Below are 17,294 nucleotides of genomic sequence, written 5' to 3' on the forward strand. Positions count from 1 at the left end.
GAAATATAAATCACAGGACATGATTATACAGGATTTTTAAGTTAAGAAAAGCGAAGCATAGATATACTGAGACCTGGTGTAGCTAGAGAAAGTTTTCAAAAAAAATATTCTCTTCTGTTAATACTATCAGGATTTCTGGAAGAGAAAAATAATAGGAATTGATTTAGAGGCTCAAAAATTCTCTAAATATATGATTATCACTAGAAAACAAGATATATCTTTTTAAAACCATTACATTTTGTTTCTGTTGACCAACCTGAAATGCAAGATGACTAAATTAGTCATTTTTGAATCTCTTATGATCGATAATAAAATTGGCGACTCATTTAATCACCAGTGTGGTCAGAATTTATTAGAAAGACAATAAAATCATTGGATTGTTTATGATACCCTGCATTTATTTGATGTGTAGACCTGGTTAAACCTTGGATTTTAAGCATTTGGATGTTATGTTGCTCTCTTTTGTTTTTCCTTTAGGTCTTTCTGCTGCCAAACTCTTAAATGAATATGGAGTTAACGTTTTGGTCTTAGAAGCTCGGGACAGGGTTGGTGGAAGAACACACACTGTGAGGGTAAGTGATTTTAATACTTACATGTAATAACTCACTCAAACTACAAGTGGCACCATTGGAAATCATAGGGCTAGAGGATATCTCAAGAGTTCATGCAGCGAAGCCATTTGTCCTCCATATCCCTAAAGTACTCCATCAAATAAGTGTCCATTCTCTTTAACAAGTACTCACTAAGACTGGCAGCTTCTGACTTTCAGTTGAGTGAATTCAATAAACATGAGCAAATACCTTCAATACAATGTCATAATTTCCATACTACAGACGTAATAGTTGGGCTGTACTGGAAGTGACTGTACACCCACAACACACACACACACACACACACACGCACACTTAGATTCCTTATTTATCCAATGACACACAACTTAATAGAAGTGTGGTGGCTGCACTAAGCAGGAACAAATATAGTATGTTTTTGCATAACTTTTCCCTTAACCCTTGTTCCCTAAGAAGTATGCTGCTGCCAGAGACACTCCTCAGGCCAGATCTGGCTAGATATAAGAAAGAAGCCCAGTTCTTGCTACATCGCTGCCTTTTTTATACTTGGGCTTACATCACCATTCTGGAAAAAAATGCATGCTACATGTTATAGTGCAAAACAAGAGTTGCATTTTCTGCCTGTATGCCTTATTAGATATGATTCTTCTGTCATTTTCTGAATAATATTCCTTCATTTTGGAGATAGCTATTAAGTTGTCCCTTTATTTAAGTTGTACTACTACTAAGGGAATGGTTGCAGCTGGTTGAATCTGTGGGTGCTGATGAAAGTACACAGGGAGATAATGAAAAGTGGGAAGGAAACAGGGGCAAAGATGGAAGTTTCCACACATAAAAGTGGGGGAGAAAGGGAGAAGAGCCAGAGAGACACAGTAGAGGCAGAAGAGGAGGACCAGAGTAGAGCAGCAATAGGTAAGTCGGTGGACCAAAGAGGAAGGGATGCTCAGAAGTCAGCTGACACAGTATGAAGGCAAAAAACAAAAACAAAAAACCAGCCCTCATATTTGACAGTTAGAAGGTCATCAATCAGCCTTTTTGCTAGAATACACAAATAGAGTGTTAAAGTCTAGGGACTGGCAGTAAAGACAAAGCCAGACTGTTGAAGTGACTGGAAAGAGAAGTATCATCTATCCAACTAGAAGATGCTTTAGTTAGTTTAATAACAGAATGGCATAAGCAATGCAAACATTTGGTTATTTCACAGGAGTCTGGTGGTGGATAGTCCAGGCTGGTGCATGGGTTCAGCTTTATTATCAATAGGCTCTTGCTGTCTTTCTGCTCTGATATTCTTTTTTTTTTGTTTGTTTGTTGTTTGTTTCTTTGAGACAGTGTTTTGTTCTTGTGGCCCAGGCTGGAGTGCAATGGTGCGATCTTGGCTCTCTGCAACCTCCGCCTCCTAGATTCAAGCAATTCTCCTGCGTCAGCCTCCCGAGTAGCTGGAATTACAAGTGCCTGCCACCATGCCCAGCTAATTTTTGTATTTTCAGTAGAGACGGGATTTCACCATGTTGGCCAGGCTGGTCGCAAACTCCTGACTTCAGGTGATCTACCCGCCTCAGCCTCCCAAAGTGCTGGGATCACAGGCGTGAGCCACTGTGCCTGGCCCTGCTCTAATATTCTTTGCATGTTGGCTTATTGTCTTGTGGTAACATGATGGATGCTGAAATTCTAAGCATCAAGTTCTTATTCAAAGCTGAAAGAAGAGTGAAAGAGAGGGTGGCACCAGCCTTGTCTGCAACAAAGCTTTTCCTTTGCTAAGAGACCCCAGCAGACATATACTTTAGTTTCATTGGCCAGAGTTGGGTCCCATGGCTACCTTCAGCTGTCAGGGATCCTGGGAAAGCAAGTATTTCACAATGCTAGGCTACATAATAGAAGCAGGCATGTGAGAGGGAATATCAATGAATATTGGTATAGCATACAGACAACATTTGAACTAGGATATTATAGCAGTGATTTCAGCCACACTGTGCAATGCTACCCTTCTGTCATTTGCTGCCTACCTTTTTAGATGCAGGGATGTATCTAGGCCTATTCTGCTTTGCTCAGCTCTAAGGGTGCTGTACAGCCTTTCCATTCAAAGTGTCATCTGTCGGTTAGTAGCGCCTGAATCAACAGGGATTTTGATAGAAATGCAGAATCGCAGGCCCTATCTCAGACCTGCTGAATCTGGACCTGCATTTTGACAACATCTCCAGGGAACACTACAGAAGTGCTACTCTGTGGCATTTGTTTGCTTGCTTGCCTTAAATTAATGCCAATCCAGATTAAATTTTCTGAGTACTCCCTTAGATGTAGTCCACTGGGAAGCTATTGGTCCGGGAGTGAGGGGACTGGGATTCTAACCTCTGTGCTGACTTGACATGATGGCTTGGATAAGTCCTATTAGCACTTTACGTCTCAGTTTTCTCATCTGGGTAATAAGATACAATCTAAATGTTCTTGAAGAAACTCCCTTCCATCTTCAAATTCTAATTTAAGGCAATGTGTTATAGTGCAAAACAAGAATTGCATCTTCTGCCTGTATGCCTTTGTTAGATATGATTCTTCTGTCATTTTCTGAAAAATATTCCTTCATTTTGGAGATAGTTATTCATTTGTCCCTTAGCCCTATTTTTCTTATCTCTAAAACCTTTTGGTTATTAAACAGGAGCATCAGTCATGTTGTGGATTTTCAGTTAAGAACTTTCTTTGTATAAGGGAAATGAGAATTCCAACGTGCTTGTCCCCATCTGTGTTATTGGCCTCAGTTTCTTTGCCATGCTGTGTCATTTGTATATGTCAGCACCACACAGGAACCATTATTGTCTATTCAGCATTATATTACACTCCCCTTAGGAATGTGAGAAAGGAATCTCTGAAATGCTTAGAAATTAGGACTTAGCATTTATGCTCCAAATGATGAGAAAAAGAAAAAGAGGGTTTTAAGAAATAGACATGGAAGTCGGGCATGGTGGCTCACGCCTGTAATCCCAGGACTTTGGGAGGCCAAAGCAGGTGGATTACTTGAGCTCAGGAGTTCAAAGCCAGCCTGGGCAACATGGTGAAACCCCATCTCTACTAAAAATATAAAAATTAGCCATGTGCAGTGGTGTATACCTGTAGTCCCAGCTACTTGGGAGGTTGAGGCAGGAGAATCACTTTAGCTGGAGAGGCAGAGGTTGCAGTGAGCCAAGATTACACCATTGCACTCCAGTTTGGGTGACAGGAGTGAAACACTGATTCAAAAATTTAAAAAATTTAAAAAAGGAAACAGGCAGGAAAATCGTATTTAACAAGAAACTGAAGCAAATATTTTTAGAATTGCTTCTAATAACATAATCAGCTAGGATAATTTTGGAAGGAGATGCCATAAAAGCTACTGTGGATCTCTGAGCACCAGAATGTCAAATTTGGTATTACCCGGCAAGTCGTTCAGATGGATCTTCCATTAGTTCAGAACTTCCCAGTTTTTCCTAATGTGATTCATCCATGATTCTTCAGAATGAAATTAATAAAATTGAAATGTCTGCAGGGCTGCCACAGGGTTGGTGTATTTGTTTGCCAATATTGTTGCATGTTTGTGGCTTCTTCAAAGTTTGAGTAGTGAGATCTAAATCAAGACCCTAAACACTGAGATGCAACATAGTATAGAATACAGTGTTACACTTCTGGTGTCTTCATGCTGAATTTGAGGCACCTGATTTAGAATGTTTTTACTTCATAAAGCAACATTCTACAAAATGCCCCTCTCTTTTTACTGCTTCATTTAAGATTATTTGCTTTAAATATAGTGTCAGCATTCTACAGACATCATGTTTGGAAACTCCCAGGAGTCCTCTTGCTGTCTTTGTTAAAGCCCAGAAATTTATTGGAGTCTTGATTCCAGTTTTGTTCTTTATATCTTAAAATGGATGTTGGAGACTAGAAAACATTTGGAGGAAAGCACTGATGGTTAATAAAAGAGAGAATAAACATTATATGAGGACAGATTAAAGAGGTCGAAGAGGCACTTAATTTCTGGTATCATGGCAGAACAGAAACCCTAACTCGTCATTGAAATAAGTAAGATGCTGAATACAATATGCTGTGCTAATCTGACATGGAAGTTAGACATTTGCAGAACTCCTGGATGTTGCATAGACATCTCAAACATAACACATCTAACACTAGACTTCTGATCTTCCTCAAGGCTGCTCCTCCAGCTGCCTTCCTCATGTTAGAGGATGGCAACTTTCAGAAAACTCAGAGTCATGCTCAGCACTGCCAGACCCTCATTTGTTCTGTCAGGAAATTCTGTTGGCCCTGCCTTCAAAACATATCCAGAATTCAGTGCTTCCCACCAATTCCACTGCCATCCCCTGGCGGGAGCCACAATTATCTCTAAGCCAGATGACTGCAGTAGGCTCCTGATATCCCTGCTTTTACTCCTGCCCCCTATATTCTATTCTTTTTTAAAGCATCAGTGAGAGTGAGCCTTTCAAATGCAAGTCAGATTTTAGCATTTCCCTGCTCAAAACCTTCCAAAGGCTCCCCTTCTCACAGACAGTCAAAGCCTATGTCCTTACAATGTCCTGTGAGGTTTTAGGTGACCTGCCCTGCCAATAACCTCTGTAACTTCATCTTCAGTTATTTTCCTTGCTCTTGTTGTTCCATCCGCTTTGGCCTTCTTGCTATTTCTTGAACATATCAGCAGACTTCTGTGTTACAGACTTAAATCCATATTGCTAGGCGTTTTTGTTGTTGTTGTTTTTTAAGACAGAGTCTTACGCTGTCATCCAGGCTGGAGAGCAGTGGTACGATCTCGCCCCACCACAACCTTGTTCCAGGGTTTCAGCGATTCTCCCGCCTCAGCCTCCTGAGTAGCTGGGATTACAGACGTGCACCACCACACCTGGCTAATTTTTTTGTATTTAGACGGGGTTTCACCATGTTGGCCAGGCTGGTCTCGAACTCCTGACCTCATGATCTGCCTGCCTTGGCCTCCCAAAGTGCTGGGATGGCAGGCATGAGCCACCATGCCCAGCCTACTCACTCTTGAATGGTCGAATATACTGTTTAATCCATTCACAGAGTTTTAAAATTTTTAATTAGTACATTTTTATTACTAGCAGTTATTTTTTAATCGACCTGATATTTTCAGTTTGTTTTCCCCTGCTCCTAGTTTTAATCACTTCTTTTCAACTATTACAAAATCTTTCTGGAGAATTTTTTCTGCCTATTTTCTTTTGGTGCCTTGTTTGCCACGTATGTTTGTAACTTTTGGCTGTGGGTTGCTAATTTTCCATGGAACTTTATCTGTGGTAAATTATTTGAGGCCTAGGGGAAAAGGATTTGAATCTACTTCTATCACCCTCCTTTACACTTTAAATTTTCTGCTCAAGGTTTTTCATATCATCTGGGTAGTGTAAATTCAGATGGAAAACATAAATAAAGATAAGCTTTTGTTTTTCTTTTCTGTGTGACAATACTTAGACCTGCAAAATAATGGAAAAGATAAAGTTGTGGTTGAAGCTAAAGCAATACTTAGAAGATGTATAGTCTAAATTGTTCCATTAGAAAAGAAAAAGAGCTATATATGAATAAGCTAAGCATACAAAGAGTTAGAAAATTAAGAGCAAAATAAATCCAAAGAAGGGGTGAAAGGGCGCAAATCAATGATACAGAAAATAAACACACAACAAAGAGTATCAATAAAATAAAAGTTGATTATTTGAAGATACCTATTAAAGATAGACAAGAAGTGTCTGGTAAGATTTTTCCAGAAAAAGAAAAATGAAACACCCCCAAGTAAATCAGAGATGAGAGCCAGATGGGGGGCTCATGCCTGTAATCCCAGCACTTTGGGAGGCTGAGACAGGTACATCGCTTGAGCTCAGGAGTTAGAGATCAGTCTAGGCAATATGGCAAAACCCTGACTCTACAAAAACTACAAAAATTAGCTGGGTGTGGTGGCACACACCTGTGGTCCCAGCTACTCGGGAGGCTGAGGTGGGAGAATTGCTAGAGCCCAGGGAAGTTGAGGCTGCAGTGAGCCATATTCATGCCATCGTACTCCAGCCTGGGTGATAGAGTAAGACCCTGTCTCAAAAAACAAAAAAAAGAGAGAGAGAGAGAGATGAAGATGAAGATATAATTACTGATGCAATAAAGAATAATTAAATGAAAAGAGGATGCCATGAACATTAAACCAACAGTTTTGAAACATACATGAAATATATATATTATCAGAAAAATATAATTCACCAAAATTAACACTGCTTTAGTCTGGCAATAGAAAAGATGATGATTAGTGCTTTAACCTAAAAATGAATTAAACATGTAGTTTAAGATTTTACCTCAAAAAAATCACCAAGCGTAGATGGTTCTACGGGTGTGTTCTACCTAATGATCAAAGAATGGATCACTTTATTTACATACAAATCCTTCTAGAGAATAGAAGAAAATATTATCACTAACCAAGGAGATTAGCAGTACTCGAATGCGAAAAACAGACAAGGCAGTAGAAGAAAGGAGAATCACAGGCCAGTCTCAATATTGCTTATAAACATAGATATAAAAATTCTAAACAAAACGTTAGCAAAGCATATCCTCCAATAGAAAGATAATATCAGGTTGGGTAGTTTCAGGAAGGAAATGTTGAATAATACTAGACAATTTTCTGGAAATAACAGATTAGGTAAATTATAACAAAATACAAAGATAACTAGACAGACAAGTTGCTCTGTAGACACACACACACACACACACACACACACACACACACACACACACTTAAAGCATTAGAGAATGAGTGAGCTAACAAGATAGTGAAGAATCACTCAGGCAACATCTGGAAAGTATTAACCTACTTTTCCCTTGGTGGCAGGGGGATTTGCTGACCACTGAAAAAGCTTCTGAAAACTGAGCAGTGCTGTGCACCTAGTGCAAAGCTAGGGTGACAGGTCAAGTCCCGAGCCCCATGAAGTGTGTACTTATTTGTGGAGGAGTGTTGGTCAACTCCTTATGCTTTGGGTTGGGCAGCATGTAAGGAGCAAGGGTGAAAGGCAAGAAAACTAGGCCAAATGTGCATTTCAGCCCAGCTTCAAATCCTCTCAGGTACTGAAAATGGAATTAAGTTATCTAGTACTGTGTGGGTCCCAGGCTCTGGGCAGAAGCCAACATAAATCCTCTCTGAGAAAGATATCAACCCCCTAGGATTCAAATGATTCTACGTGCTTTCAAGTTTAGTGAGTGGCATGCAATAAAAAATAATCAGGCAAACAAAGAGAAAAGGCATGACAACATGGTTGAGAACTGATATACATAACAAAATAGAAACAGACCCTTAAGTGATTACAAAAACACAGAGGGGTTGTAGCTCACCAATATGCAATTCATTGATTAAATCATTAGGATATGCCAATTAATAAAAATAGATGAAAAGCATGGAGAACTGTATTTATGAGGGAGGAAGTAAACAATTTTAGTTTATGAGAGAGGGTTTGCATATTTGTAAGTAATTTAGTAATATATGAATCTTTGTATATCTTTTTGTATTCTTTCCTTATGATGCATTCTTTCCTGAAAGTGTTTTAAAATAACATCTAGAGCCATCAATGTGGACTGATATAAGATTTCATCTGGTAAAAATTAGGGAATTAGGCTTTGGATGGCTCCTCCAGCAATAACACCAGAGAAAAGCATACATAATAATTTAACTGTTTTGTAAAGGACCTAAACTGGCAGAATATACTGCAGTGTTCTTTCTCTTTTACGCATTGTATCGCTGAATTTGCCTTACCAATAGCTTTTCAAAAGGATGGTGCTTAGTGATGAGTATTAGACAGGATTGTGCCCCAGTTCTTGAGTGGAGGAGAAAAGATTGCTATTTTCAGTTGCTCTTTATAGGGGAGATGTAAGGCACAATTAACTTTTAAAAAAATAAATGGGGTTAGTTTTTACAAGACATAGTTTTCCAAGTTTTAACTAAAGTCCTCTGACCAATTTTTCTCCTTTTGCAGAACGAACAAGTTGATTACGTAGATGTTGGGGGGGCCTATGTGGGGCCAACTCAGAACAGAATATTACGCTTGTCTAAGGAGCTGGGCATCGAGACTTATAAAGTGAATGTCTGTGAGCGTCTCGTTCAATATGTCAAGGTAAGGCTGCCTTTTCACACAAGTGACTGATAGGGAAATATTTTTTTTTTTTGAGAAAACATTTGGTTTGTTTTATTTTTCTTTCAAAGCAATTGTAAAAATAGGCTCTTGACTTTAAAATAGTAGTTTGCCTTTCTTTTCTTGTTTTCTTTTTCTTTTGAAAAGATCACTAAAGACTCCTGGAATCACTACAGGATATTATGACTCAGCTTGGCCTTCCTCCCTGTCACTCTCAGTGGCCCTCACAAGCTACCCTCACTCCCAGAGAGTAGGAATGGGAGGCTCTGGCTTCCCTCCTAATGCATTTGAAGGGCACAGGGGTGGGGGTAGCAGGTGCCTGCAATAGATATGTTCACATACCCATACATGCATACCCCCCTCCACCAGCTGCAGGCAATCCCTGAGTGACCTAGGAAGCAACTCTGGAGCCCCAAGGAACACAAGAGTTTGAGGCCACTTCTTTAGCCTTTGAACTGGTTATTCATCCTGATTTTTACCTGGCATTTCTTGGAATACTTTATTTCCTCTGTACCTGGCCTTCACTCCTGGGGAGTCTAGCTCCTTTGTGCAGTTTCCTACTGTTTAAACAAGAGATTGTTTAAACTGTAGCCACTGGTATCTGCTGCTGTTGTCAGTGTTTTTCTTTCTCACTGAAGCCAAACATGGAGTGGCTGGAGCCTGGAAACATGCCTTGAGAAATCAAATTTCCCACCTGACATTGCAGCCTACTTCCTTTTGTTCTTTTCTTTTTGCCTTTAAGCTCTGTTGGACTTGAAAATCAGTAGTCTTTAGAGAAACTGTGGGTTCAGAGGTCAAGGGAGGAATGAAGAAAGTATAAAAAATTTCACAAAAGTATTTAGGAACTCTGGCTACAACAGACCCTGATCAGAAAGGAAAAACCCCTTTGCTTCCTCATTTTTTCTGCACTGCATAGAGTCTCCATGGACTAGTAAGTAATAACAACAGTAAGAATAATAGCAGCTAACATTTATTAAGCACTTTTACCTATATTCTCACATTTCATGTAGGGAGAGAGACCAAAGGCTTTGCACTCAGCTACTCATCAAACAGTCATGTAAATTCACTCTCCACTCCAACTGGGAGGCAAATGAGTGTGATGATTATCTTGGAATCTGAGCAGACTCATGCTGATAAGATTCAGGGGCTGAGAGATTTTTAGTTTACCTGGAGGCTAACAATAAACAACAACTTAAGGCTTTTTATGCATGAACTCATTAAATCCTTACATCCACCCTGCTAGGCAGGCATGATCATCCCAGTTTACTTATGAGAAAGCAGAAGTTCAAAGAGGTTAAAGTGACTTGACAAGGCTATAAAACTCCTAACAGTCTACCTACCTCCCGAGTGCATGCTCTTTATTATCCCAATATATGGCCTAGGAAATGAAACTGAGGGCTCTGAATGGACATGTGCTGGGCCTCCAGTGTTTGGCCACGCACACACATCTACGGTAAGGTATCTCACCATCAGTATCACTGAAGCCTGGCTCTTTTGATGAGTAGATGCAGTCCTTGAAAGACCACTTATTTTTTTCTACTCTCTTACTCTTCTTCCGGTTTCATGTTCCTTTTATGTACATTTTAAAAACTGGGGAAAACTGGAAATTTATAAGTACATCCTCAAACTACGTACCTGCTAGTCTTCCAGCCGTGCCCACTCTGAAACTTGATATTGGACTGGGCATAGTGGCTCACATCTGTAATCCCAGCCCTTTGAGAGGCCAAGGTGGGAGGGTCATCTGAGGCCAGGAGTTCTAGACCAGCCTGGGCAACGTAGTGAGACCTCTTCTCTGTGAAAAATAAAAAAATTAGCTGGGCATGGTGGTATACATGTCTTGTAGTCCCAGCTACTTGGGAGGCTGAGGCAAGAGGATGGCGTGAGCCCAGAAGGTTGTGGTTATAGTGAGCCTTGATCATGCCACTGTACTTCAGCCTGGACAACAGAGCAAGACCCTGTCTCAAAAGTACAAATAAAAAATAAAAAAAGTAAACATGATGCTTAGGCGATAGTTTGAAAGTGGCACCCATAGCCAGCTTTTGTAAGTAATTTAGCTCTTCATTGTTTTTGATGGAGGTAAAATGGGATTAAAATGATAAAGTTCTGTTTGAGAATTCTGACTTTGCCTGAAAGTGGTCAGCAGATCATGGCATGCTGTCCAGTCTTCCTACCAGCACCTTACAAATTACGTATCTTAAGTGTCAGATTTTCTGATGTCTCTGAAATTTTCTGAGCTTTACTGGGAACCCTGCTTTCTAGAAATCCAGATGTAATTGTTCTGTACTTTGAGAAGGTTCTGCTGCAGGCTTTAATAATGGATAAATTCATGGAAAGACTTAAGGAGATGATGCATGCTACATTAGGTGCCTAAATAAGGAAAGAGAAATGTTAAGAGTAGCATTCAAGGTCCCTTTTTCGATTTTGTTGCTGCTGCTGAGTTCCGCTCTAAGGTTAGGTCCACACTACCCTGATAGTCCTGTTCCTAAGGGAAGAAACAACTTCAGCTTTCTGGAGGGGAGAACTGCTCAACTTCTACCATATTTTTCTTTCACAAAAATACAAATATGGCTGAACTGTTGCATAACCTACTAGACAAAGGCACCTTGCCATGGCATTGGACTTGGTAGCTCGAGGCTGCTTTCAAGAATGTTAAGCAGAAAATAAAAATAAAAACAAAAACAGAAAAAGAAAAACAAACAAGAATGTAAGGCATTGTTAACCTCTGGATCTTTACCATTACATGGCCATGCACATCAACACAATGGTAATATTAGACCATAATTATTGCATATGCAGCACGTGGCAAACGTGTGCTAAAACACATACTGTGCCTACACTTTGGACAACAAATGGCACCTTTAAATCACAGCCACTGTGGTTGATCCCTCAAGGTCAGTACCACTCCCATAGTAATAATAATGAAGACTCTCCCTGCTGAGCTGCTAGTATGTCCCAGGTCCTGTGCCAGGGCCTTCACTCCATTATCTTACTTAACCCTCACAGGAATCCTAAGTTCGGGGTTATAGCACCATTTTACAGAAAGAGTCTGAAGTTCAGAGGCCCAGTCACCTGTCTAACAGAGTAAAGGTCACTGAGCTGGAATTCAGATTAAGGTCTTTTTACCTTTCCATGCTGTCTCTTGCTAGTCCAGATTCTACTGTCAGGGACTGTGGACTCCAGGAAGCTGCCTTTCAGTTTGTGCTTGTCCTGGATCTTTTTGGCAGCTGTCTTCTGATGGTCATCCTATGTCCTTCCCTGTGTCCCCATATGCAGTGCTGGTGACCATTTTGCTCAATCTTTTGGCCCGGAAGCCTGAAAGAGCAGGGTTAACTCCCTGCTATAATACAGTCACTGTGTCTTGGTTATTGTTTGATGGATGCAGTAACTGAAAAACAGCCATTTAATTGCCACAGAAAATAAATGTTGAAGCTCTATTTTAAATTGTATTACTTGTTTACGAATAACTACATTTCAGATGGTAAGCATCATTCTTTTCATTTAATACTTAATCTCATCAAATGAAAAGATGGAAAATAGAAATACATATCATTAAGCCATCCTCTCATGTACTTTAACCTTTCAGAAAACACATATTTTCACCCAAGGTAGACAGCAATGTTAAGGCAAAAAAGTAGTGGGTTGGTTAAACTTTAGTTTATTTGATCTGAATGAGTGCCTTTTTGCTAGTGTTTTCTAATAAATCATATCATTTCTGGAATGAGAAGTAACATTGTAGTAGATGTTTTTATGATGATCAGGAAACTATAATAGAGAAAACCAGGAAGATATTTAGTTCAGTATTCCAGATAAGATGATTAACAAATTGTGTACTAAAAATAACTCTACTTATTTTAAAATATCTCAACTCTCACTGTTTTTCTCCACTTCTAGGGGAAAATGGGTGTTTCCTCAACGTGATAGTGTATTGGGTTAATAATAATGCAAATTGTCTTTGTGACACTTTCTGCATTGCTTTGTGACAACTTTAGCTTTCATAATATAATACAGTCAATAGCCTTTCCTATAAATAACACTGAAATGAAGTGGAGGATTGCCGTTGTCTAGATAAACTAATCAATATTCTTTACGGCCCAGATTGCTTCAGCTCTAAAATTTTCTCAGTGTAAAACCTTAAAGAATGTTTAAATTGTTTAAACACTGTCAGCAGTCTGTAACACGTCGTCTCAGCTTATTCTAGGATGACTTTTACTGTTCACCAAGGAACTACTTATTACCTTTGTTAGATTATGTTTACAGTACAAGTTTTGACAAGACAGCGTGCAGCTCCAAGCCTGAGCCTCTCAGATAAATACTGAGAATACACCTTAGTAGTGTTTCCTCTACCCAATCCCTTCCTTCCCTGAGACAATGCCTGTCTACTTCATTTAGAGGACTAACATCAATATGCTAAATTCATTCATTGTTTAATATTTATGTTTATATATTTGATAAATGTATAAGTATTTACAGAGCAAAATCTACTCTGTATCAGATATTGTTCCAGGCTGCGGATAGAGTGGTGGACAAATGATCAAAATTTCTGCCCTGATAGTCCTTCTAATCTAAAGAGAGAAGACAAGTAAACAAGAACAGTAAATAAATATTAGCTAACATTTGTATCTGGATTCTTCATGGATCTTGTTAATAGAATCCCTCTTCTAATTCTGGTTTACTAGATTCTGATTCTTTTATATTATTTTGAGAAGGAGTCTTGCTCTGTCACCTAGGCTGGACTGCAGCGGTGCGATCTTGGCTCACTGTAACCTCCGCCTTCCGAGTTCAAGCAATTCTTCTGTCTCAGCTTCCCAAGTAGTTAGGACAACAGGCATGTGCCACCATGCCCGATTAGTTTTTGTGTTTTTAATAGAGACGGGGTTCTACTACATTGGCCAGGCTGGTCTTGAACTCCTGACCTTGTGATCTGCCCGCTTCGGCCTCCCAAAGTGCTGGGATTACAGCTGTAAGCCACTGTGCCCGGCCTAGATTCTGATTCTTATATAATAGATTCCCCACTGGTTTCTACAGTGAGCAGCTTTTATGAATGTTGTGGATCTGACATAGTTTTATTGGGGAGATTAGATCTGATTTGTGAAATTAATATAAATAAATCACATTGTTGTGAACCTTAAAGGTAGATTCTTAAATGGCATCAGCTAAATATTTTGTACACTTGATCTTAGCCAAAAATCCAAGAAGCAATAGCTAGAGAGGTTTAAAACATTCTCTTTATTGGCTGGGCATGGTGGCTCATGCCTGTAATCCCAGCACTTTGAGAGGCTGAGGCAGGAGGATTGCTTGAGCCAGGAGCTTGAGACTAGCCTGGACAATATAGTAAGACCCCCATTGCTACGATTTTTTAAAAAATATATAATTTTAAAAATAAGTAAATAAAATAAAACATTCTCTTTATCAGTTCTTTTCTTCTGTATGGCATAAAGGAAGCAGATGGACCTGAATGCCAAGTGGATTGATTCATTGCTTACATTAGTAAATAAGATGCTCCATCATTATGAGTGTTTTTCATTGAGTTGTAGAGATCTTTTGTTAAATTTTGCATTGCCATGTCTTGCAGAAAAAATGAAAATATTGGATTCTATTTTTTTTTTCTTTTGCTTTCCCTGAGTTTCCCCCACATCATAATACAGGTAGAGTGAGGAGTGTAGAGCAGGAGAAGCCAGCCAGAAATGGAGCAAGGCATTTTGCAGAGGCTACTTCAAAAGAGAAATTGATAATTACGCGCATTCTCACTTTCTTCTTGCTTTTCACATCCTCTCTAAATAAAAGCAGAGACTATAAAGAGATACCACATATTTGATTTTAGAGAATGGTGTGATAAAGATTTATTTAAAACAACATAGGCATTTTTTTTTTTTTGTAAGTATTGGTTCTATTCTTCCCACAGCCCTTTACTCCAGGTTTCTATGCCAACGTCTGAAATCAAAGGCTTTTCTCGATGTGTGTGTTCTGGAATACTAAGTTAATTTTGTTGTTGCTAAGAAGAAAACATGGTTTTAGCCAGAAGGCCATGTAGAAAGCAAGAGTTTGTCTTAATGCTTACCAGATATAACCCCTTGCTTCTAATAGAATTTGACCCATTGCTTATAATAGAATTTCTTTCTTTCTTTCTTTTTTGTTTTTTTTTTTGAGACTGAGTCTTACTTGGTTGCCCCGGCTGGTGTTCAGTGGTGCCATCTCGGCTAACTGCAGCCTCTACCTCCTGGGTTCAAGTGATTCTCCTGCCTCAGCTTTCTGAGTAGCTGGGACTGCAGGCACCTGCCACCACGCCTGGCTAATCTTTTGTATTTTTATTAGAGACAGGGTTTCACTACATTGCTCAGGCTGGTCTTGAACTCCTGACCTCGTGATCCACCCACCTTGGCCTCCCAAAGTGCTGGGATTACAGGCATAAGCCAGCATGCCCAGCCTTAGGGTTTCTTTTGGATGGGGACATTTCATTTTCTTTTAGCACCTTTTCCATACCAACTCACAGAACATGTTCCTTTTGTCCTCAAAGAAAGATACATTTTTACTTTCAACCCCTCTCAGGAGGAAACTCAGGAAGCGCAAAGGGTTAAATCCTTGTAGGGATGTTGCTTGCTGTGTATTTGCCTCCTTTCTTTTGAACACCTAAATTCATCCCTCCTGATTCCATGCTATTAATATTGTCTTCCATCTGTAATGTGCCTATACATGTTTTACCTCATTTGAGCTTCCCAATGGTCCTAGGAGTAATAAGCATTATTTTTCCCAACTCAGAGAGCTTAGGAGACAAAGTGTGACCTTCCAACTCTGAGCCCAGTGTTCTGTGGGTTACAATACATTGGTTTTTATTCCAAAGTTAACTTGTGAACCCTTCTAATAGACTGCTCTAAGATATGACAAAATCACTTTATCCCAGCAGGCTCTGGAGTTTAAGATGCCACTTTGGAAACAGAGACTCCTGTGGATGTGGGGGTGGTAGTTCCTGGGAGCTGCATGTGGCACAATTCACAAGATTGCTTCTTCTCTTGCACCCTGAGCTGTAGTCTGAGAGGTCCTCTGGCCTTCAGTGAACACCTGGCAGCTAAACAGTCCCCAGAGCGTCCCAGTTAGCCTCAGCAGACTGAAGACCACAGATGGATTCTATTATTTTGTTAAAATACTAAGTCTAGAGGTCTAAGGCATGGTTTGAAATTGCTGGCTAAATATTCTTTTTGTTAAATGGTTCATGTGAACTTATTATTCCAAGTACGGACCACGTATTGATCAATATTTTATTTTATGCCATTATATCCTGCCTGATTTTTAAAATGACAAAAAAAGAAAGGATTTAAAGTGGTTGTTGATAAGTATTTCTAATTTGTATAAGTCAGGGTAGAAGACAGAAAAAAAAAAAAAAAAAAAAAAAAACACCAGTTAGGTAAGGACAAGCAAGCGGTGGCAACAAGCCTGTGCTCAGGATAAGAAATTCTGTTTTGATGATAGAAATGAAGCAATACAGGAGGGATTGCTTTCTTCTCTCAGTTACAATTGTAAGTAGATTTTAAAAGCAGAGAGACTAAAAATGTTTACATATTTTCAGTTTGATCTATCCAGTATCCAGCATAAAGATATATGAAGGTAGCCAGTAAAAAATAGTTTTTAGTAACTTCCATTCTTCTTTACTCCTCACTTTGAAAAGACTTCATTTGCTGCTTGTGAGTTCCCAGAGAGCTTAATGGCAGAATTACTCTTAAAGCTTTGCTCTGTTTAGAGAGCTAGGTCAGCATTCTCCATCTCCTCTCAGAGGCTCCTTCTTCCTGTAAACTCTCAAGGTTACATCTCAGATTTGCTTTCAAAAATATAAAGTTCCTACTTGGTAACAACCCATTATGTAGCAAAATAAGGTTAATTCTTAGATTTTTTCTTCCACTCATTTTTTTCTTCTAAAAAAATTGGTAAAGTACACTAATGTAAAATTTATCATCTTCACCGTTTTTAGGTATACAGTTAATTCAGTAGCATTAAGTACATCCATGTTGTTGTACCACTGTCACTGCCATCCATCCAACAGAACCCCTTTCAGCTTCCTTCCATTGATTTCTAATAGGGACTAATTCACTACAGGAATTGTTTTCCAACCATTCACTGAGAGGTAGCCTACCATCACCCTCCCACTGGCAGCATAGAAAGGGGGTTACGTCAGACACAAAGGATTTCTCTCACACTCAGGCTGTGGGACTTTGCGATCACACATAATCATGTGGGGCCTCGGCATTTGGATTAGTGGCCAAGAGAATTTTGTAAATGAAATTAAACACTATATGAGCAGCCTCCTCAAGAGAAATTGCTCCAGTATCTATGATAACTGAACTCCTGGAGGTTGTGACCTTTCAGGTTAGAATGTAGTTGCCTCTCAGAGGTTAGAATCTCCTCCTTCCTCCTTGCTTTCTACTTCCTATTTTTTCCTCTGCAACCCTTGTCCCTCACCCCCGCCAGAAGACCCTACTCCAATCGAAATAATCATTGATCTTTAATTTTCAAACTTTGGCAAAGTAGCCTTCTAACAGTTGAAATCTTAAACACCCTCTAACGTCCAATGAATCCCATATCTAGTCCATTCTGGGCT

At 39.4% G+C, this 17,294-nt stretch overlaps 1 protein-coding gene across 1 annotated transcript in view; it reads left to right on the forward strand.

Annotated features, from left to right (window-relative positions):
- Window positions 1-17,294, forward strand: part of MAOA (monoamine oxidase A) — a 74,764-nt gene that overhangs the window by 20,457 nt on the left and 37,013 nt on the right. Inside the window, exons 2-3 of the mRNA XM_032258544.1 lie at window positions 478-572; window positions 8,552-8,689. Of these exons, the coding sequence (XP_032114435.1) occupies window positions 478-572; window positions 8,552-8,689 (233 nt within the window). The remainder of the gene's footprint in view (window positions 1-477; window positions 573-8,551; window positions 8,690-17,294) is intronic.

The sequence above is a fragment of the Sapajus apella genome, unplaced genomic scaffold (genome assembly GCF_009761245.1).
Source record: "Sapajus apella isolate SASKATOON/1434 unplaced genomic scaffold, GSC_monkey_1.0 scaffold103, whole genome shotgun sequence".
NCBI lineage: Eukaryota > Metazoa > Chordata > Mammalia > Primates > Cebidae > Sapajus > Sapajus apella.